The sequence below is a fragment of the Alosa alosa genome, chromosome 3 (genome assembly GCF_017589495.1).
Source record: "Alosa alosa isolate M-15738 ecotype Scorff River chromosome 3, AALO_Geno_1.1, whole genome shotgun sequence".
NCBI classification, from domain to species: Eukaryota; Metazoa; Chordata; class Actinopteri; order Clupeiformes; family Clupeidae; genus Alosa; species Alosa alosa.
In genome coordinates this window covers 24,896,765-24,919,334 of record NC_063191.1, presented here as the reverse complement: position 1 = coordinate 24,919,334, position 22,570 = coordinate 24,896,765, and the positions used below count along the sequence as shown (strand labels likewise).

At 42.6% G+C, this 22,570-nt stretch overlaps 2 protein-coding genes across 2 annotated transcripts; both read left to right on the top strand.

The window, feature by feature from the left end:
* The first annotated feature begins 1,157 nt into the window (after positions 1 to 1,157).
* Positions 1,158 to 2,616, top strand: LOC125291647 (fish-egg lectin-like). Its single transcript, XM_048238468.1, has 5 exons — positions 1,158 to 1,224; positions 1,325 to 1,558; positions 1,648 to 1,901; positions 2,054 to 2,181; positions 2,296 to 2,616. The coding sequence occupies exons 1-5, from the start codon at positions 1,158 to 1,160 to the stop codon at positions 2,435 to 2,437; spliced, it is 825 nt and encodes a 274-aa protein (XP_048094425.1). The 3' UTR covers positions 2,438 to 2,616.
* Positions 2,617 to 9,606: 6,990 nt separating this feature from the next.
* Positions 9,607 to 22,045, top strand: LOC125291646 (fish-egg lectin-like). Its single transcript, XM_048238467.1, has 9 exons — positions 9,607 to 9,637; positions 9,891 to 10,281; positions 17,102 to 17,172; positions 17,714 to 17,782; positions 18,091 to 18,321; positions 18,663 to 18,895; positions 19,058 to 19,185; positions 19,300 to 19,437; positions 21,976 to 22,045. The coding sequence occupies exons 1-9, from the start codon at positions 9,607 to 9,609 to the stop codon at positions 22,043 to 22,045; spliced, it is 1,362 nt and encodes a 453-aa protein (XP_048094424.1).
* The last annotated feature ends 525 nt before the right edge of the window (positions 22,046 to 22,570 follow it).

Sequence of the window (22,570 nt, the reverse complement as noted above, 5' to 3'; positions counted from 1 at the left end):
TCTGCACTGCTGGGTCTGCTGACCCAATGGCTGCTAATATGCTGTCACAAATCTAGGCCTGTAATGAAATGAAATTTCCTCAATATATAGTCTTTTATCTCATCTTTCATCCCAGCACACGCTATTGTTGTCATATGTTGTGTCGTCACAACCTGTTAACACAGTAAAATGTAATGTAATCAACAAAGGCGGCACTCAGTGATGGTGTATGTGGCAGTCTGTACAAACTGTGACCACCAAATATGTGATGACACATGCCAGCCAATCACATGCAACCAGTGTTAAATTCTGATCTATCTATGTTTTATTAATTAACTTCGGTCTGACTCTCACTTTGTGTGTCTGACTTCGCTCTGGCCACAGTGTGCATGTACTGTCAGCAAAATACTTTGTCAAACTTGCACCCAAACTGTTAAAACTGTTCAGATGGAGTAGACTGCTATAAGTGTGTTTTTCTGTTGGGCCAAGCACCCAATAAACTGAGGGAAGCTGGTCCCAGGGTCCAGAGTCTGCAAGGTCCCAGGTTCGATTACAACCACAGGTAATTTCTCGATCCCACACCCCATCTCTCTCCCACTAATTTCCTATCTACTGTCCACTATATCCTGTCTATGTAGGCTAGCTGATTTCTTGAATTTCCCCTTGAGGATCAATAAAGTATCTATCTATCTATCTATCTATCTAAAAGACCCAAATATATAACTATATATATTTTAAAATAACTTGAATTGATTGATTAAATTGATTGTCATCCCCACCCCCAACACACACACACACCCACACACACACACTCTCTCTCTCTCTCTCTCTCTCACTCAGTCCCGCACTCACATTATGAGTCCATGTTGAGCAGTTGGGTTCTCTTCCAATCAAGCGGTGGTATCAGTTTATTTTGCAACATGTTGGTCAAAATGCATTATACTGGTTTCCATTACAATGGAGAAACATTCTTGATTTCTTTTACAATAGTATGTTTCACATGATTCGTTACTGTTCATCAACTGAAATACAGACTGATTGCTGCATCAACCGCAAGAATTTTTTTTTTCTTAAAATGGAGAAACCTTCCTCTTTCTCCCCTCTGACCTGAGGGTGTGATGTAGAGTATATAAGCTGATAAGCTCACCTTGTGCCCATGTCAATCAAACTCCTGAGACATGAAGATTAAACTCAGCTCTGCACTGCTGGCTCTGCTGTCCATCAGTCTGGCGGCTAGCCAGTCAAGTAGGTGTTCTGCAAAAAATGTGTAAGAACATGAAATGTATAGAGACCCTTTCTACATTACTGTTAAGGTTACTGGCTGATTCTTTTTCTGCTCCTACAGTAGTACACAACTGCAAGGAGGTCACTTTGAGGAACGTGCAGCAGATTGATGCAGGAGCAGGTCAGGTGATAGCTGTGGACCGCAGCCGACGAGTCTTCCACCTGCACGGCTCCAGCTGGCTCTACATGAATAACTATATGCAGCATGCAAGTGTAGGGCCAACGGGGATTTGGGGAGTTGATCGCCAAGGCTACATCAACAAGGTTGTGGCAGGAAAATGGACAAGGACAAGTGGTAAGAAGACAGTGGTAAGAGAACTATTACCAGCGACCAAGAATACGATTTCCCCCTAACTTTCCCACAATTGTTTTTCCTGTCACTAGTAAACCAGATGCGGCAAGTGGATGCAGGAGGGGACCAATTTGTGGCTGCGACTGGAATTCTGGACCAACAAATGGTGACTGCAGTTCTTAGAGGAAGTGCCATTTGTGTGAATCGTACCTCTGCTGTGGGCTTCATGACGCCAGGAAATTCTGTGTCCACATTTTGGATCACAGCAGGGTATCTCAAGTACTACAGCTGTGGCCCTAATAGTTGCTGGGCAGTTAACAACAAAGATGAAGTCTTTGTCACTAAGGTAAGAGAAGGCTTACAGAGTTGCAAGCCAAGAAATAGAAGTAATGTAGTGGTAGTGGGAACGCTAGCACCCTACAACATCCATATTAAATACAGAATTTTGTAACTGTTAATTTGTGTGTGTGTGTTTGTGTACTGCATGTATGTATGCAGAGGGTGGATCCAAGAACCTGTAAGGGCAGTAATGTCCTGAGTAAGGTGGCTGGAACTTTGTCTATGGTGGAGGTGGCTACAGATGGCTCTGTATATGGGGTGAACAGCAAAGGTCAAATCCTTCGCAGGTAATATCACTCTTAGCTCTCGGTTAAATAAACAATGCTACCACTATTGTAATGGTTGAAAACCAAGCCAAGTACCAGAGCAGCAGACAGCTCAAGATCTTCTCTGTGTTGTAGAAATGGCATTTCCATCCAGAGGCCTAAGGGAACCAGCTGGATCAAGATTGATGTGTGCCTACCAGCTAGACATGTCAGCTACGACTTGGGCAGACTGTGGGTGGTCACCAAGACTGGGATTGCTCTGGAGTGTCTCATATAGTCACTCGATGTGTCCACAGCAGTTCACTATAAATGCAGTCTCTATCTTTTCCAAGAGTTTCAGTGCAGTCTGCAAATGTTTGAGATGATTTCTTTGAAATGACAGAAAACAGAAATGTACGTCTTCTTTGTGTAAAATCCTTAACTTCTTGTTACTTTTTTCTTTGCACAAAATTCTCAATAAAGACTGCTCATTATATTACTGTAGGTGTGTCTCTACCTGCCACATTTTTGTTCCATCCATTCACTTAATCAGCTGATTCTAATTAGCACAACTCTTAAGCCAGGTAGATCTCCTAATTAGTAAAATCACCTACAAGCCCACAAGTGGAATCAATACATGGCATGACTTTTACATCTCTGACAATGGTTATATATAATATAATCATGCAAATGGTTACAGTATGGAGTTCCTAAGTGTTAGTCAATTATTATGGAGTTCCTACGTATTAGTCAATTATTATGACCGCCGTGCAGCGAAGCGGCAGTCATATAGGTTTAGTCAGATTTGTTTTAAAAAAAAATGGAACCATCGTTTTTCGTTTTGATCTGTAGCCCCCCCGCTGGACTGCACCCCCCGAAAGGAGGGTAGGGCAGACACAGTTTTCTGTGAATATGTCGAGAGCTGTAAGGTTTAGGAGGACCATTTTTTTTTGTATGTTGATCTCAAGGGGCCATGTCAACCCATTCCATAACCACTCATTTCATGTATAGCGCCACCTAGTTAAACACAAAAAAGTAAAAATCGCTGGTATCTGTGACCTAACATAGTCAAAACTGCACGAAATTGGAAGTGTAGGATCATTATGACACCCTCTGAATGCACGCCAAGTTTCGTGGAATTCCATTCATGGGGGCCACACAATAAATTAATTTATGTTACTATACACCAACTGGCCTGTAGGTGGCCGGAGACAGTTTTCTGTGAATATCTCGAGAACCGTAGGGCCTAGGAGGTCCACCTTTTTTTTGTATGTTGGTCTTAAGGGGGCATGTCAACCCATCCCATTACCACTTATTTCATGTATGGCGCCACCTAGTTAAAAATTAAAAAGCAAAAAATTAGGTGTTTTCATCACAATATCTCTGACTGACATGGTCAAAACTGCACGAAATTGAAAGTGTAGGATCATTATGACACCCTCCGAATGCATGCCAAGTTTTGTGAACTTTCGTTCATGGGGGCCTTACAATAAAATAATTTATGTGTACATTTAGTGACCGTGACACCAACAAGGATTCCCCGACACTGAAAGACCGGGGTACACGAAACTTGGTGGGCATGTAACCCCACATGGATAGTATGGAACCATCGTTTTTCGTTTTGATCTGTAGCCCCCCCGCTGTACTGGACCCCCCGAAAGGAGGGTAGGGCAGACACAGTTTTCTGTGAATATCTTGAGAACCGTAGGGCCTAGGATGACCAATTTTTTCCAGTGATGTTTGCCTCCAGGGGTCATGTTAACCCATTCCATGTGCACACATGTGCATAAACAGATACACACGCACACACATACATTCACAGTAATCATACGTATGACACATACTCACACAGTAGACATATGTACGCATGCATGCACATGCACAAACACACATACGCAGGCAAACACACAAGCACGCACACACACACACACACACATAAACATAAACGTGTACACGCACACATGCACACAATTCAAGAATTTCTCAGAATTATGAACAGGCAAGATGGGGGTGGGGTTGTATAAAATGAATTTTACATGTGAAATCTATGAACTAATCATGTTTTGGTACTTGTTGTCTAGCAGATACCAGTGAGAATTGAGTATGGATAATGCAATTTAGGGCCTGTCCACACGGAGACGCTTTTTAGGTTAAACGCAGAGGTTTTGCTTCGTCTTGGCCGAGCGTCCAAACGAATCCTGTAAACGCACTGCCCAAAACCGCACTTTTCTGAAACCTGGTCCGAGAGTGGAGAAATCTGAAACCGTAGCCCGTCCCGTTTGAGTTCGTTTAGACAGCGAAACCGCACATCCTGCTTGCATTTCAATGATATAGGATGGCCCGCCAGGCTAGGACTATCCTACAACCAAAGAAAGTAAAGGTGATTAGTAGGCCTACCTGCCAAATAAAGGACGGGACTGCACCCTTCACAAACCGTAAAATAAAGTTTATTAGTTTTACAGTTGACTACAGTTGACAGTTCACCATCAGTCCACACAAACAATTCTGGTTTCCTTGCACTAGCCATTTCGCCGTAGCCTATTCTGTCTGTTTTTAAAGTGCAAGTTTTGGTGAATTTCTGTAAAGACACAGTGCCACCTATAGGCCTGGGGTATGAAGTAACGTGTTGGGTCATGTTGAGATGGATCCGTTTGGACGCAAATATTCTTGATACGGTTCCAGGGAAGACGGAGGAAAAAAAGATCGGTTTGGTACGTGTGGACTAGGCCTGATGTTCTGATGGCAGGCCAGACAGTTTGGCGCCAGGTGAGGTGTGAAACACCAACTATCATAGAATGGTTCTGGGGGTAAGCCATTGAAAACCATCCCAGCCAAAGGTGTGAGGTTAATTCAATTATCATATACATAGGACAAAAGGTTATCTGGGAAGCCAGATTAATTTGCATTGAGACCAGCATATAATGACTTGAGTTGGTAACTTTTAGTTAGGGGCCGTGCACACGACGCCGGTTTTTGTGAAACCGGTGAGGTTTTGTTAACGGTTACGCCTTGCATGTACACGACGCCGGCAGTTTAGGAGACTGAAACCGATAGCTTTTGAAACCGGCTTCCGAAGTGGGAACTTTTGAAACCGCCGGCTAACTTTTCGCCCGTGTAGGCGCCTGTAGGTCGCGAAGCCGGCAACTTTATGATGACATAGCCCCACCTCTCAACTCAGCCACGGCACTCGACCTGACATGTTCCTTGTCAAAACAAACCAAACCATTTATTTATCATATTAAAATGTTTTTCTTTCCCCTGTCATGATTTATGTGCACAATGTAGCCTATCAGCCTTTAGTGGCTAAGTTAGAAGCACACGTTAGCTTAACTTAGTTAAACATTAGCTTACTGCATGTTAGTGTTTTCTCCAGTGGTGCTCAGACCTAATGCAATGCGTAGGTAGGCTAAGCATTTGAAATTTCACATAGCAGTCACATACCTTGAAAATGAACTTTATTAGTTTAACAGTTAAATTGAAAACCGAATTGTCTGTAGTCTCCTTATTTCATGCGACTGCTTAACCAGAGCACTTATTAGACATTCTCTGGCTTAACAAACTGTTTTAACAATGTTTTCTTCTACGCGATTCACCCGAAATTATCGTGAAGCTTCTGCACAGCGGCGCCATCGACTGGTCTGGCATATGCACTACAGCACATTTAGCCGGTTACACCTCTGTGTGTACACGCGAGGTTTTTTCTTGCCGGAGTCGTTAAAGGTGTGAAAGCGGTAAGAGAAAATCCACCCGGCGGTGTCGTGTAAACGGCCTCTTAGTTCAGGCACACAGGACGAAGTAGTTGACCCAGACAGGACAAAGGAGAGAGAACTCCAGAGAATATGCCGAGGGCAGGCATAGGTTGAACCTTTGTGAACCTTGAAGAGAAAACCTTTCCTATTTTTTCTTACAACTTGAAAGGAAAGTTCAAAGTTCAAGTGAATGCAATTGGCACTGTCAATCATAGAAAGCTAGCTACCTAGGTATTATGCCCAGAAATGTAATTAAAAATATTTGGTATTGTTGATAAACCATAATATCGAACAAGGTCAGACGCTCTGACAACAAAGAGAGCAGACCAGACCAGTTAAAAGGCCCGTGTTCGGCAGTGATATAGGTAGCAGGAAGCTCCGTATAGGTGGGGCAGGGCTCTCAGGTGATGTGAAATTGAATAAACCAATCACATGAAACCAGCGTTAAATTCAGGGCAGCCGTGGCTTACTGGTTAGGGCTTCAGACTTGTAGCCGGAGGGTTGCCGGTTCAAACCCAAACCAGTAGGAACGGCTGAAGTGCCCTTGAGCAAGGCACCTAACCCCTTACTGCTCACCGAGCTGCCGCTGTAGCAGGCAGCTCACTGCGTCGGGATTAGTGTGCTTCACCTCACTGTGTGTTCACTGTGTCTATGTAGGCTAGAAAAGCCCCACATATATAACTATATATATTTTAAATAACTGATTAAATTGCTTGTCACTCCCCAGCCCATCCCACCACACATACACACACACACACAGTCACTCACTCACTCACCAACCATCCAGTAGGCTGTAACATATTTTACAACACACACGTTATGAGTCCATGTTTAGCAGTTGGGTTCTGTATCAATCTAGCCTAGAAATCTAGATGCGCCCCTAAATTACATTTGCTGCCAGGGCTAGTCTAGCAACTCCTCGTTGGCTTGTGAGCTCCAGAAATCGAAACTCAATCAGGCCAATGAAATCGTGTATAGAGTCGTTAGGTGGGCTTAACATAATGATTGATGGCAGAGTTGCAACGGTTTGGCTTGAATTCCCTGCTACTTGAAAACAAATAAGATGGATGTTGCTGTTGGCGAACAGTGTGACACGAGTTAAGCTTTTATTAAGTTGGCAAACGTTTGAACTAGCCAACTAGCTCCGCTGGTGGGAAATGCATGGGACTCATAGCGCTGCTGCTGTCCTATTGCGTGCAGAGGGAATCTGAAAGACAACTGATTATCCCGCCCCTCGGACTGAGCACTGCGAAGGGTGAGTGCCCAGACCCTACATTTTAATGTGGGTCTGGCTCGTCAGGCTAGTATCAATCAAGCGGTGGTATCAGTTTATTTTGCAACATGTTGGTCAAAATGCATTTTACTGTTTTTCTGTTGAATAGTCCCAACCCCAACCCACAAGATTTCTTGCCATTCATTGCTTAACTCGTTGTGGAAGCAGTTGTCACATGTAATCTGTCCAGCAGCATTCTGCCCTTCCCATTACTTTTTTTCAAAATAGACTGTTCCAGAAAAAACTTCAGTAGACGATGCACCTCACCGTGTTGATTTGCTGAAAATAAAACATACTGTATATTAAAACATATGTACAGATACGGAAAGTATTCACAGCACTTCATTTTTACCCAACACTCCACAAAAAAGCAGGTGTTTGGAGTGTTTTGTAAACGTATAAAAAATAAAAGACTGAAATATTCTATTTACATAAGTATTCAAACCCTTTGTTATGACACTTGCAATTGAGCTCTGGTGCATCCTACTTATATCAATGGTCCTTGAGATGCTTGATTGGAGTCCATCTGTACCTAAATTAATTCACTTGTCATTATTAGGAGAGGCTCATTTCTCTTTCTCTTTATATAGTTTATATATGTCAGAGTTAAAACCAAGCCACAAGTTCAAGATAATTGTCTGTACACCTGTGAGACAGGGTTGTGTGAAGACACAGATCTGGGCAAGGATACAGGCAGGGGCGGATCATGGCTTGTGCCAGGTGCACGTGCACAGGGGCCCTGAGCCAATGGGGGCCCTCGGATTTAAAAAAAAAAAAAAAAAAAAAAAAATGCCATGACTTGATGATGGCTAGATAATGCCCGGTGCTTCTCTCTGTTAATTTGCAGCACAACTGAATGGTGTTATGGAAATGCGGACCGTAAGAAAACTAAATGTTTTCTTGATCAATAAATAGGCTATTTCTTAATTCATAAAATATAGAGGCATAACATTAGGTGGAAGTGGTATAGGCTATGAGTGCTCATTCAATGTGTATGCGTGTTTGCGAAAGTGAAACTGACAAACTGAACCACTCGTGGGTAGGTGAATGAAGTGGATTCCTGTAGTGTTCATAAAAACAGCATAGCGTTTGGATAGCCTAATAAATCACAACATGTTGTAGGCCTAACAGTAGCTTATATCGTAGCAAATAGCCTATGGCGATGCCGATGACAGATTTGGCTTACATTTATTTCACTCATCTCGCTGGAGTGAGCGCATAATGTGGGCTGTTGCGCAAAGAAACTAATTAGGGAGATGATCTGCATCTCCATTTACCAAACGCTATAGTTTTGCTAACATCTCTACTGTTAAAGGGACACCAGGCAAGCCTGATGCTTTTTTCTCTGAAAACTCCCCTGGCTTTCGGTCTGAAGATCTTTTCTTTTCTTTGGTCTTCCGTCCAAGGGTTTTTGCTGCTTCTTCGCCGGGCTCTGCCATTATACACACGCGTTTGCAACAATCTCTAGCGTTTCGTTAGCCTGCCTCTGTGCTGTAAACTGATTCTGCTTCGGTTGGCGGGTAGGATACACCGAACTTGCAAGTGGGATATTCTTCCTACAGGCAGTAGGGGCGGGCGAGAGAGCCTTCATTCGCCCCGTAATGAGTCATTTAACCATATACGACTTACGAAGATGATTAATTAACACGAAAACGTTGCCTGGTGTCCCTTTAACGTGAAATATGTCTCCATGCAAGGTAGTGTCACGCAGCAGTGAAGTGAAAACCTTATCATATAGGTAGCCAATGTTCACGTCACCTGAGTCAGACAGAAAACGGGCCCTGCTTGCTCTGTTAAAGTTTATATGCCCCCTCCAAACTGCGCTAAAAGGGTGTATTTAACAGCCAGAATTTCGAAATTGTCCCGGGGGAGACACCCCCGAACCCCCCGTAATATGATCAGCACCACCTCTCACAAAATACGATCAACGTCCCTGCTACCGGTCCGTCAGAAATATGACTGTTGTCCGGTCCGTTTAATGAAAAAGGTTGGGAACCCCTGCTGTAGACTGTTTTTGTTTGGACAGCAAAGGGAGATTAAACCCAGGGCTCGAATTATCTTTTTGTCTTTAAGGGGGTCTCTCTATCTCATAAAAAGTTGGCACACCCCGCGCATAGCCTAACAAGGCGATACAATGAAATAGCCTAGGCGCAAGTGGCTTTTAGCGGTACAGTATCGCCGCGGTAGGCCTAGGCTTTACCTTGACACACGCACACAACAGACATAGATTTTTCATAGAAATTGATTACTTTGAATTAATTTCAACATATTATTGATTATAATAGTCAATGTCTGCATAGGTCAGCAAGGACTGGGAACATCTCACTTCACACAGTGGAGGAAGGCAAGCGTCCAGCAGAGGCGGGAGATGGTACAAGCGGAAGTTCGTCACCAGGAGGAAGAGACACGGAAGGCTAAGGCTGTGGAACTGGCAACCCAAGGAACATGGACCAGATGGGACCTCCCAAACAGGAGGGTCACATGGACTGAGCTCTGGAGGCTGGAACCTTTCCGTGTTAGCTTCCTCCTGAGGTCTGTGTATGACACTCCCATCACCAGCCGAACCCCTAGCCAGGTGGGGCTTGAGGGAGGACCCGCTCTGCAAGTTGTGTGGGAAAGAGGGGGACACTGGCCCACATTTTAGCAGGGTGCCAAATCGCTCTGGCTCAGGGGAGATATAGGTGGCGGCATGACCAAGTGCTCAGTGATGGCTGACATTTTTTGAGCAGGCCAGGAGAAGACCACAGCCGACCAAGCCACAAGTACCATCAATGCAATTAGGTCAGGGCAGGAGAAAAGCCATCCTCTGTTAAAGAGCCAGGACCAACATCCTCCAGGGGGCACGGGGTGGGAGATGTCAGTCGACCTGGGGAAGAAGCTCACTTTCCCACCCATCGTCCAGACCACCTTGAGGCCTGACGTTGTCATCTGGTCAGAGCAAGCTAAGAAAATCATCCTGGTGGAACTGACTGTGCCTTGGGAGGAAGGCTGTGAGGAGGCCCATGAGAGGAAGAGCCTAAAACACCAGGACCTCATCATGGACTGCAAAGACAAAGGCTGGCAAGCATGGCTGTTTCCAGTGGAGGTCGGGTGCAGAGGGTTCCCAGCACAGTCAATATGGTCTGTGCTCACTCACAGTCATTGTAGGCTGCATTATGGGCCATCATTTATGGCTTTGTCAATCAACATAGAATAGGTAAAGCGCAAGTTCAACAGCAAACAGGACTTTTCAGCACGTATCAAACCACGTAGGCTAGCCCAATGAACGCCTATGCAAATAGACAAAACACTCACATCAAAGCAGGATGACTTCTTCAGATTTGCGAGTGCTGTCAAATCGATACGGTTTGTTCATATAGTCTAGTGGTGTGGTGGTGAAGTGTCATGCTGCGTTCAAGAGCGTAGTGTAGGTCTACGTCCCGTAGTAGCCTATATTTTAATTTAACGTCTTTATGGTAAGAGATCGCACAGGGATGGATAATGAGCGGTTGTTTAAGATTAAATTACAATGCCAGACACCTTCAGATATGAGAGACCCCCTGAGGTTTTTGACTTTGTTGCTTTCATGGGAGCCAGTCCTCACTCTATGGGAGCTCGGCTCCCTCTGGCTCCCACGTAATTCGAGCCCTGATTAAAGCCTAACAGCTGCTGGAATTCATTTCTGTGTGGGCCTGAGTTATAATATGATAATAATGTACTACATTTTATATAATATAATATGATAATAATGTACTACATTTTCATTGTGTGAAATTGTGCACCAGCCTGCACAGCGACAGCAAAAGAGAGACAGCGCCGTCCACGTGCATCTTGTAGCGTCCTTGATCAGGGGAGGGGGCCTTTTGATATTGTGCACAGGGGGCAATATCTGTTTAATACGTCCCTGGATATAAGAACATTTCTGCAGCATTGAAAGTGTCCAAGATCACGGTAGCCTCCATCATTCTCAAATGGAAAATGGAATGGAGTTTGGAACAACCAACAGTCTTCCTACATCTGGCCTACATCTTCCTAATCTGGGACGAAGGACCTTGGTCAGACAGGAAACCAAGGACCCAATGGTCACTATGAATGAGATCCAGAGTTCCTTTGAGAAGATGAGAGAATTGTAAAACATCAGTGCAGCACTCCACCAATCAGGCCTTTATGGTAGAATGGACAGATGGAAGCCATTTCGTGCCCACCTGAAAAACTCTCTGAGAAGACCATGAGAAGTAAAATCATCTGGTCTGATGAAACAAAGACTGAACTACTTGGCCACAATTCACAATGGCATGTGTGGAAGAAACCAGGCGCTGAGCTGCACTGATGTTTGTCCTTTTTTACAATGAAGAAACAATCACAACATATTATTCTTAGTAATCTGGGGAACTTGGCGCACCAGGTCAAACCAAAAGTAACAAGCCTCGGTGTCATCTTAGATGCAGAGTTAAGTTTTAAGCCCCATATCAGTAAAGTTACTCAGACAGCCTATTTCCACTTGAGAAACATTGCCAAAGTGCGGCCCTTTTTAACTCAACAAGATGCAGAAAAACGAATTCACGCCTTTATCACTAGCAGGTTAGACTACTGCAGTCCCGGCGGCATGGGGGGGCTTTGGGGGGTCAGGCCCGTCCTGGAAGTCATCTGTGCCCGCCCTGAACGAGCTTGGCTGCTCCAACCAACCCCAATCCCATAGATTGATTTTGAACACTTATTAAATGTAGGCCTAGCCTATACGTTTGTCAATCTAGCAAGTAGCAAATAAAACTGGTAAAATCTGTATTATTCCGTAGCTAATCAATCAGGAACATTAGGTAAGCCCATCACCTAAATGCAGAGGTGGAAAGTAACGAAATACATTTACTCACGTTACTGTATTGAGTAGTTTTTCTGTGTATTTTGTATTTTTTAAGTAGTTTATAAAATCGGTATTATAATTTTACTTGATTACATTTTGAGTGAAGTATTGTACTTCGCTACATCAAAAATCCCATCCGTTACTTGAGTAAAAAAAAATTAAGACTAACGAAAATAGAAAGGGAGAGAAAAAAATCGTGCCCTAATTAAACCACTAGCCTGATTATGATCAGCATGTAGCCTACAAAAGGACATGAATCAAGCTGGCGCCATGCAGTCTTGTGATGGAGCTGGATGACGAGATGCATTATTACATGTGCCTAACCTATGAAAGTGTATTTTCCGCTATTTCAATGGGTTGTCTCAGTTCGTTTTAGCACTGGTGATTGCGGAGATATTCAAGCAAACACCATGGGATTTCGTGTTTTGACGTTTGTGCTCACCTTTCTTTGGAAAGAAGTTTATTAGCAGTTGTTTCCCCTCATTTGGATGTCTCTCTTTTTCCTGTTTTGGCCTTTGTGTTTGGTAACCTGACTTGGCTTTCTTGGAGAAAGACATTGCACCAGCAGCACAACAATTAGCGGTCCACTAGCGATGCTCAACTAAATAAACAAAAGATAGACTAACTTATGAATTGTGCAGGCGGACTAAGCCTTTTAGCTCTTTAGCAAGGGAGAGTGAGAGTGACCTTAGACCGTTTTCACTATGTTTTGTACAAAATCCAGTCAGTCAAACTTTAAATTCCGTCTGACATTCATTTTGACATTTAATTTGGAAGTTAAAATATTCAGGTAAAATATATGGTGGAAATAAGTATTGAATGCTTTTTTTTTTTCTCAGTAATTAGCCTAAACTTCCAGTGAGTCTATTCAAAATTTTCACCACACATTATATTAACACACATATAAAAAATCCAAACATAAGAGTTATGTGTAATAAAGTTGAATGACACAGGAAAAAGTATTAAACGTGCATACTGAAATTTCTTCAATACTTTGTGGAAAAGCCTTTGTTTGTAATGACACCTTCAAGACATTTCCTGTATGACAAAACTTATTAGTTGCACTATCAGGTGTGATTTTGGCCCATTGTTCTAAACAGATTCCAGGGGTCCCTCTTGTGAAAACTGATCGTTACTTCCAGACTATTGAATTTAATTGAATTGGCTGCATGCCTTCAAGTCTTTCTGGAGCTTTCTCCGAGTGGTCCTTGGCTCTTGGAATTGGCTATCCTTCTGACTCCCTGTCAGAAATATTGCGAGGAGATCCTGTGCATGGCCGGTTGATGATGCTGTGATGTTCCTTCCACTTGCAGATGGCTCCCATGCTGCTTACTGGAAGATTCTGAAGTTTTTAAATGCATCTGTAACCAGTTTCATTGATATGTTTTGCAACAATAAGGTTGCAAAGGACTTGGGAGAGCTTTTTGCTTTTATCCATCATTAAATGTTTCTTGTGTGACACCTTGGTAATGAAAAATCTTTTTATAGCCCATCAATATGTAGGCTACTAACCAAGCTTATTGGTTATTATTATATTAATTTGCACAGATAGAAAGGATAACTACTCTCTAACTACTAGATTCCAGCTCGTTCCTTCCCTTTCCTTGCCATAGTGCTTTTTTTTAGCGTGTTCAATACTTTTCCCCTGTGTTATTCCACTTCATTACAGATGACTCTACTTATGGAGTTGTTTGGATTTTTTATGTGTGGATTACCTTAGTTATTACTAATGCCTGGTGAAAATGTTGTGCCCCCCCTTTCCACTTTTCAAGGGTCCTCTCCTCCATTGGGGCCCTATACTTCCCACTTCCCCCCCCAGTTTGACGCCCTTTAATCTGCTGAACCTTCTGCTCGTTTCAAATATATAAAAACTTTCTGCAACTCAACATTGGCCTGCCTGCCTCAGCTGCCTGTGAGGGGCTTTTCAGTTGTGCATGATTACTGTTCACTGCAAAGCGACCAAGGATGAGTGCAACTAACTTTGAAAATCAACTACTGCTCAAACTTAAAGGAGAACTCCTGTGATTTTTCACATAGATCTCCATTTCTCATCGTCACCGAGTACTGTCGGTATGAACAAAACTGAAACAATCAGTTTTACCTAGCTCGAGTTGCTGCAGCTACAGCGCTACACACTGGGAGCATGAACATGGCTGCCTAGCTGCTAGCTGCTGCAACTCGAGCTAGGACCAAAGTCCTTTTAGACAAGTACCTCCACTCGGAGGCCATATTGCAATGCTTTTTGGGCACTTATAGGGCATCTATTTCGGCAGAAATGCGTGTGTGTAAGGCTTCACGACACCAATCTTGCTCCAGCGGCGAGATCACAACAGATGACTGGCACGATGTATTCACAACATACCACATGTTTGCCGCGGAAGGGTTGTGATATGTGTAGACAACTGCCATATTGGCGTTACAAACTACTGTAACCCCATGCATTACTATGGAGGATTTTTTGAGTGCTGTATATCCTCATTATAAAGTGTCTGGTAAAACTGGTTGTTCTGGTACCCCAAAAAAAAGTAACTAAGTAACTTTTACTTAAAAGTACATTTTAAATTAACTACTTTTTACTTTAACTTGAGTACATTTTCAGATCGGTATTTTAACATGTACTTGAGTAATATTTCATCAAAGTATTGGTACTTTTACTTGAGTACAATATTTTCGTACTTTTTCCACCTCTGCCTAAATGGAGAGGAGGTTACGTGGCGCAGTCTACTTCACTTCTGCACTAACCCCTGTCATCCGATGACAAATATAGCTTATCGGCTCGCAGGTAAGCTACATCTCATATCGTAGTTAGTAGAAGTATGCCTAGTAGTTTCTGGTTTTGTTTGATAGCGTTAACCTTTAGAGTTTTTTTCTTCTGACCTAGTCGGAGAACCGGGAGCTTACCACTCCAGGGCCGAAGTTATCCGTAACTTCGGGGCTAACTCCCTAACACTCTATCTGAAAGTGGTTAGCAAATGAACGAGGATTTTGGTTTTATCTGCGGATTTATTTTCGCTTTCTCTCTCTCCATCCCTGCGCACAGGGCTCTCTTAAAGGAGCTGCACCATTTTACAACAATTGCATCTACATTTTCATATTGGAATGTTTTGTCAAGTGTAAGCTTAAACTACCGTGATCAATTTAAGTTCCAGTGCCCCCCCTGGAAAGGTGTAATGCCCGTCCGTGAATTTGTGTCTGCCGCCGGGTCTGGACAACTGCAATGCACTTTTCACTGGTCTTCCCAAAAAACATCTAAAGAAATTGGCACTCATACAGAACTCTGCGGCTAGACTTTTAACTAAGACTAAGAAGAGAGAACACATCACCCCTGTGTTGGCTGAACTGCACTGGCTCCTTATTTCCTATAGAATTGATTTTAAGGTTATGTTTAATGTTTAATGTGTTAAATATTTTTTAAAAAGATCTGAAAACATACCTGTACAGGAAAGCTTTTAGTTAACTCATCTTATCCTGTAGACTACTTTTTCAGATTATTCTACATCTGCTACTATTGGAGGGCGCAGCCAGCCAGAAGCAGATGGGCTCCCCCTATTAAGTCAGGTTCTGCTCAAGGTTTCTTCCTGGAATATGGGAGTTTTTCCTTGCCACAGTTGCCATATGGCGTGCTTGTGGGGGGTAAGAGGGTTAAGGCTGCCAGTCTTATGACGTCATTTTCTATATTTTTGATATGTTGCTGAGTAGATCATAAACAGCCCCAGCAATGAAGAAAAGTGATTGATAATGACTGACTGACTATTATTGTGTTACATGCTTCAAATGTAAAGCACTTTGAGCTGCATTCTGTGTATGAAAGGTGCTATACAAATAAAGCTTATTATTATTATTATTATTATTATTATTATTATTTTTATTATTATTATAATCTAGATTTCTTTTACAATAGTATGTTCCACAAGATTCGTTACTGTTCATCAACTAGAATACAGACTGATTGCTGCATAACTGCAAGAAATTTTATATTTTTTTCTTAAAATGGAGAAACCTTTCTCTTTCTCCCCTCGCACCTGACAGGATATGATGCTGTAGAGCAGCGGTTCCCAAACTATTTCCCCGTGTACCACCACCTACATGACTCACCTGACTCAGCGCGCATACCCCCACCATCTGACACACAAAAAAGTAACACATTCTGTTGACGCATTCCAGGCATCACGTTTAATAAGCCCATGATAACAAATAACAAAATCAAAATGTGCAACTGGTCTATGAGCTCTCACACTAAAAGAGTGGAGAACAACATTATGAAACACAAAGAACAAAGAGAACAGGCTTCAGATTTAAAAAAAAATAATTTTTAGAACCTTTCCGACATTGCCTTTTATATCTTGCGTACCCCCTAGTGGAAGCTCGCGTACCACCAATGGTACATGTACCACAGTTTGGGAATCCCTGCTGTAGAGTATACGCTGAGCAGCTCACCTTGTGCCCATATCAGCAAACAAACTCCTGAGACATGAAGATTACACTCAGCCATGGGCGGATTATGAACTTTCGGGCCCCTGGGCCCAGATGTATTAAGGGCCCCCCACTAATTGTCGTATATGTGGGAGGGGGGGTTTGGGGGTCCTCCCCCAGAAAATGTTTAATTTGTTTGATGTGATTTCCTGTATTCTGGTGCATTTTGTGGATGGGCAATACTAAATTCAATCAGATTCATAGCCTACATCCTGATTTGTTGATATTGAGGCAATGATTCCATGCAAAGGCTTGGGCTTCAGGGCCCCCTGGCCCGGTAGCCCCGTACAGTTATCCATCCCTGCACTCAGCGCTTCTCAGCTTATATACTCTACAGCATGACACCCTGCAGGTGAGAGAGGAGAAAGAGGAAGGTTTCTTCATTTTAAGAAAAAGAATCTACACTTGCGGTTGATGCAGCAATCAGTTTGTATTTCAGTTGATGAACAGTAACGAATTGTGATTGTGAAAGAAATCGAGAATATTTCTCCATTGTAGAAAAAGCATGTTTCCTGTGGTTCATATAACAATCAGTCTTTATTCCAGTAAAGACCAGTAAGCCCTAACAAACACGTGGAACAGGTGTACATGGAACCTGTAGCCCCTGCGCTTATTTTATGTATACAGCTGTAGAAAAAATGAAGAGAACACTGCACATTGTTCTGATGCCATCCTACCGTTACTGAGTGACATTCAAAGTGAGTTGAATGTCATATTCAAATTTGCAGTGTTCTCTTAATTTTGAATATGACCATCACCTCATTCAAATGTCACTCAGCAACCGTAGGATGACATCAGAAAAATGTGCATTGGTCTCTTGATTTTTTTTCCAGAGCTGTATATATATACTTACTGTATATTATATATGTTTTAATAAATGCTTTATTTTCAGCAAATCAACACAGTGAAGTGCATCTTCAACTGAACTTTATGTGTCAGTCTAATTATAGGGGAAGTCATACTCACTGATTGCTACATTAACTCCAAGAAACATTCCTGTTTTCATTCAATGGGGAAACAGCCTCCTGTTCTTCTTACAATAGTGTGTTCCACATGAGTCGTTACTGTTCATCAAATGAAACACAGAGTGATTGCTGCATCACCCGCAATAAATGTATATTTTTTTTCTTAAAATGGAGAAACCTTCCTCTTTCTCCCCTCTGACCTGACAGGGTGCCATGCTGTAGAGTATATAAGCTGAGAAGCTCCACTTCTGCCCATGTCAATCAAACTCCTGAGACATGAAGATTAAACTCAGCTCTGCACTGTTGGCTCTGCTGTCCATCAGTCTGGCGGCTAGCCAGTCAGGTAAGGTGTTCTGCAAAAAATGTGTAAAATGTGTAAGAATATGAAATGTACTGAATAGAGACATTTCTACATTATTGTTATCTTATGAAGTACAATTTTAAGTGTACAAGGGTACAAGTGCAACTTGCTTCTAGCATAACAATGTAACTATTAATTTAACCTATTTTATGTATTTTAGTCTTTTTTAGCTCATCTGTGGGCACCTCAGATTTGTTCCAAACAATGTCTCATTGTATCTGTGTACAATGACAATAAAGTATCTATCTATCTATGAAGTGATTACTGGCTGATTGCTTTTTTGCTCCTAGTACACAACTGCAAGGAGGTCACTTTGAGGAATGTGCAGCAGATTGATGCAGGAGCAGGTCAGGTGATAGCTGTGGACCGCAACCGACGAGTCTTCCACCTGCACGGCTCCAACTGGATCACCCAAAATAGCTATATGCAGCATGCTAGCGTAGGACCAGCAGGGATTTGGGGAGTTGATCGCCAAGGCTTCATCAACAAGGTTGTGGCAGGAAAATGGACAAGGACAGGAGGTAAGAAGACAGTGCAGAGAACTAGGGCTTCGGACTTGAAACCGGAGGTTTCCCGGTTCGAACCCCGACCAGTAGGCGCGGCTGAAGTGCCCTTGAGCAAGGCACCTATCCCCTCACTGCTCCCCGAGCGCCGCTGTTGTTGCAGGCAGCTCACTGCGCCGGGATTAGTGTGTGTTCACTGTGTGCTGAGTGTGTTTCACTAATTCACGGATTGGGATAAATGCAGAGACCAAATTTCCCTCACGGGATCAAAAGAGTATTAATACCTATACTTATACTCATTACCAGCGACCAAGAATACGATTTCCTAACTTTCCCACAATTGTTTTTCCTGTCACTAGTACGCCGGATGCGGCAAGTGGACGCAGGAGGGGACCAGTTTGTGGCTGCGGCTGGAACACCGGTTCCTGGACTTGCAAGCGCCGTCTGTGTGAACCGTCCCTCTGCTGTGGCCTTCAAATCTCCAGGAACTGTTTTGCCCAAATTTCGGATTGGGGCAAACATGTCATACTACAGCTGTGGCCCCAGTCGTTGCTGGGTAATCAACAACAAAGATGAAGTCTTTGTCACTAATGTAAGAGAAGGCTTACAGAGTTGCATGCCAAGAAATACAAGTAATCTGTATTTTTAACTGTTAACTTAATTTACAATGCATAATGTAAAGTTTGAGTCTTTGAATACTTATGCATGGATATGTATGTGTGTGTGCTGTATGTATTTGTATGTATGTATGCAGCCCGTGGATCCAAGAACCTGTAAAGGCACTAATGTCCTGTATAAGGTGGGTGGGTCTTTGTCTATGGTGGAGGTGGCTTCAGATGGCTCTGTATATGGAGTGAACAGCCAAGGTCAAATCTTACGCAGGTAATATCACTCCCAACTCTTTGATAAATCCTTAGTGTTACCAGCATTGTAATGAAGGAAAACCAAGCCAAGTAGCAGAGCAGCAGACAGCTCAAGATCTTCTCTGTGTTGTAGACATGGCATTTCCATCCAGAGGCCTAAGGGAACCAGCTGGACCAGGATTGACGTGTGCCTACCAGCTAGACATGTCAGCTATGACCTGGGCAGACTGTGGGTGGTCACCAAGACTGGGGTTGCTCTGGAGTGTCTCATGTAGATACCCAACATGCCCCCCCCCCCATAAATAAATAAATAAAAACTAATAATAATTTACAGATCATTGCTGTATGTTTTTAATTTGTATTACTTTCTGAAGAAATGCTGTTTGACTTTTAAATGATGCATTGTCACTTTAAGAACTTTGAGTCTTTACATTCTCATAATGCCCTTTAGCCAGCTCTTGTTTACAAGCCTCATTTGTTTGAGCCACATTGATAGCACTATAGCAATATTAGCAATAATATGCACACTATTAAATTGTTATAAGCAGCCTTCATTGCTTTGGAAATGGAAGTAGGCTATGTATGGACATATTGCTTCACATTTCTGTTTGCAATTAAAAGTGAATTATGAGCCTGGTAGCCATCTAGCTATCTGAATGGAATGTGTTTCAGTCGGCTCGGCATATCATGAGCTTCATGTAAATGCTTGGAAAACTTGGTGAAGACTCACCATTCTACAAAGGCAAAGTAGTCGACTAGTCTTTATATTTTTCTCCATGTTCCAAATCACATTGATTGCAGCCTATGTTAAAGAGCCCTCTCACCAATCTGCGTTTAAAAATAGTCAGTATAGGAACCAGATAACCTTGCAAGTCGCAACCTCCTGTTGGCATCTGCCAGCTGGCATCTGCCACTCTCTTTGTACAAAAATTGCCCGATTGGCCACTCAAAAATCCAATATGGCCGCCAAAAATGTCCCCAACTAAATGGTATTTCTCATAGAAATGCATGTACTGGCTCACTTTCACCAATAGTAACAGACAGAGGAGGATCCAAGGATTTCAACAGTAGGCCTACCTAATTTCTCCGCAAAAATAAATCACGCTTGTTAATTTGTCTCCATCCCCTACTCTTGCAACTTTTGTGTATGTAAATGAGTGTGTGCATATGTGTGTTTGCTTTTGTGTATATGTGAGCTTCTCTGTGTGTGTTTTTGCTTGTGAGTGTGGGGGTAATGGTGTGTGTGTGTATATGTGCGTGCGTGTGTCTGTTTGCCTGCATGTGTGTGTGTTTTAAGTGTCTGTGTGTGTGTGTGTGTGTATGTTTATGTGTATGTGTGTGTGGATGGGCCTGTGTGCGTACGTGTGTGTGTCTTTATGTGTGTTTGCGTGTGGGGTGTGTTAATGTGAATGTGTGTGTGTGTTTGTGTGTGCATGTGGGTGTGTTTATGTGTGTCTGTATGTTTGTGTGTGTGTTTGTTTGTACCTATGTGTGTGTGTTTTTGTATGCGTGCGTGCATGCCTGTGAGTGTGTGCGTGCCTGTGTGTGTGTTTATATGTGTGTGTGTGCATGCATGCGTGTGCATGGATGTGTGTCTGTGTGTGTGTGTGTCTGTGCTTGTGTGTGTGTGTGCCAGTGTGTTTTTGTGTTTATGTGTGTATGTGTGTGCCCACACACACACATACACAAGCACGCTCTCGCGCACACACATACACACACAAACACGCACACACATAAATACCCCATTACCCCAATACACACACACTCACAATTGATCATACACACACACACACACTCACACACACACACACACACACACACACACAAGAAGCATCCATATACACAAAAGCAAACCCACAAATGCACACACTCATTTTACATCCATAAAAGTTGAAAGAGTAGGGGATGACAAATTGACAAGAGTAATTTATTTTTGTGGAGAGAATGTGCAGGACTGAGCAGCAGTCATATTTTCTTTTCATCTAGTTTCTTACACTATTGAAATTAAAAGGAAAACAATAATGGACTGGGAGACTTCCCATCACTTGAAATCAAAGCTCTAAGTTCAAGTAAGCACAGTGGGCACTACTGCCTATTAATGCAATTTTATTTTTTAGACACCCTCCATGGCTGTCTGCTGCTTGTCTAATGTTTCTTTGCCAAGCCTAAGAAAATGGTTTTGGGTGTAGTACCAAATTACAAAGGTGCCCCATGATAGGTTAATATCCACACACCTTTGTGTTGTCCTGACAATTACATGAACCAGGAAATATTTTTTTTTTACAGTGAAGAAACATCATCCTTTTCTTCAACAATAGCATAGCAAAAAAATAAACTTGGAAATAAATACATGAAATACTGGAACAGACACTAGAAAGTCCAGTTGAGGATGAAACTCACCTGCTTAGCTACAGATGTGCCCAAATGTGTCTCTGAATCCAATAAAGGGCACACCCAGCATAATCATAAATGTGCTATTTATTACACAGCTAATTAATACGGAAAATGTTGACAGGGAGACCATTGTTTATAATCAATGTTCAAAGGTAATATAAGGGCAGGGTGACATTGGGGTCCACATGAGTCGTTATTGTTCATCAAATGAAACACAGAGTGATTGCTACATCAACTACAAGAAATGTACTTCTTTCTTACAGTGGAGAAACATCCTCTTTCCCCCCTCTCACCTGACAGGGTGTGATGTAGTAAATCTATGTTAATGTTGCATTTTACAACGGCATCGAACGTGATTCGAACGTAAGGGCAGTAAGGGCAGTAATGTCTTGCGCAAGGTGGCCTGATCTTTGTCTATGGTGGAGGTGGCTACAGATGGCTCTGTATATGGAGTGAACAGCAAAGGTCAAATCTTCCGCAGGTAATATCACTCTTAGCTCTCTGTTAAATAAACAATGCTACCACTATTGTAACGGTTGAAAACCAAGCCAAGTACCATAGCAGCAGACAGCTCAAGATCTCCTCTGTGTTGTAGAAATGGCGTTTCCATCCAGAGGCCTAAGGGAATCAAGATTGACGTGCCTATAGACATGTCAGCTACGACTTGGGCAGACTGTGGGTGGTCACCAAGACTAGGATTGCTCTGGAGTGTCTCATGTAGTCACGTGACATGTGTCCACATCAGTTCATGAATGGAGTCTCTATCTTCCCAGGAGCTTCGGTGCAGTCAGCAAATGTTTATGAGAGGATTACTTTGGAATGACAAAAAACATAAATTAATGTCTTCTGTGTGTAAAATCGTTTCCTTGTTCCTTTTTTTCCCTTTGCGCTTTTCAGAATAGAAATGATCCCAATGAAAAAGTTACTTCTATGCAGATCTTATTGTTTTTCCTCAACTATGTGTTCCTTGATTTAATACACTCTTCCTCAACTTGCACTTACAAACAAAT

Coding starts and splice junctions, on each gene's coding strand:
- LOC125291647 (XM_048238468.1), top strand. CDS start 1,158: ATGAAGATTAAACTCAGCTCTGCACTGCTGGCTCTGCTGTCCATCAGT. Junction 1,225..1,324: donor TCTGGCGGCTAGCCAGTCAA/GTAGGTGTTCTG, acceptor CTGCTCCTACAG/TAGTACACAACTGCAAGGAG. Junction 2,182..2,295: donor AAAGGTCAAATCCTTCGCAG/GTAATATCACTC, acceptor TCTGTGTTGTAG/AAATGGCATTTCCATCCAGA.
- LOC125291646 (XM_048238467.1), top strand. CDS start 9,607: ATGGACCAGATGGGACCTCCCAAACAGGAGG. Junction 17,173..17,713: donor GTTACTGAGTGACATTCAAA/GTGAGTTGAATG, acceptor CAAACTCCTGAG/ACATGAAGATTAAACTCAGC. Junction 18,896..19,057: donor ATGAAGTCTTTGTCACTAAT/GTAAGAGAAGGC, acceptor GTATGTATGCAG/CCCGTGGATCCAAGAACCTG.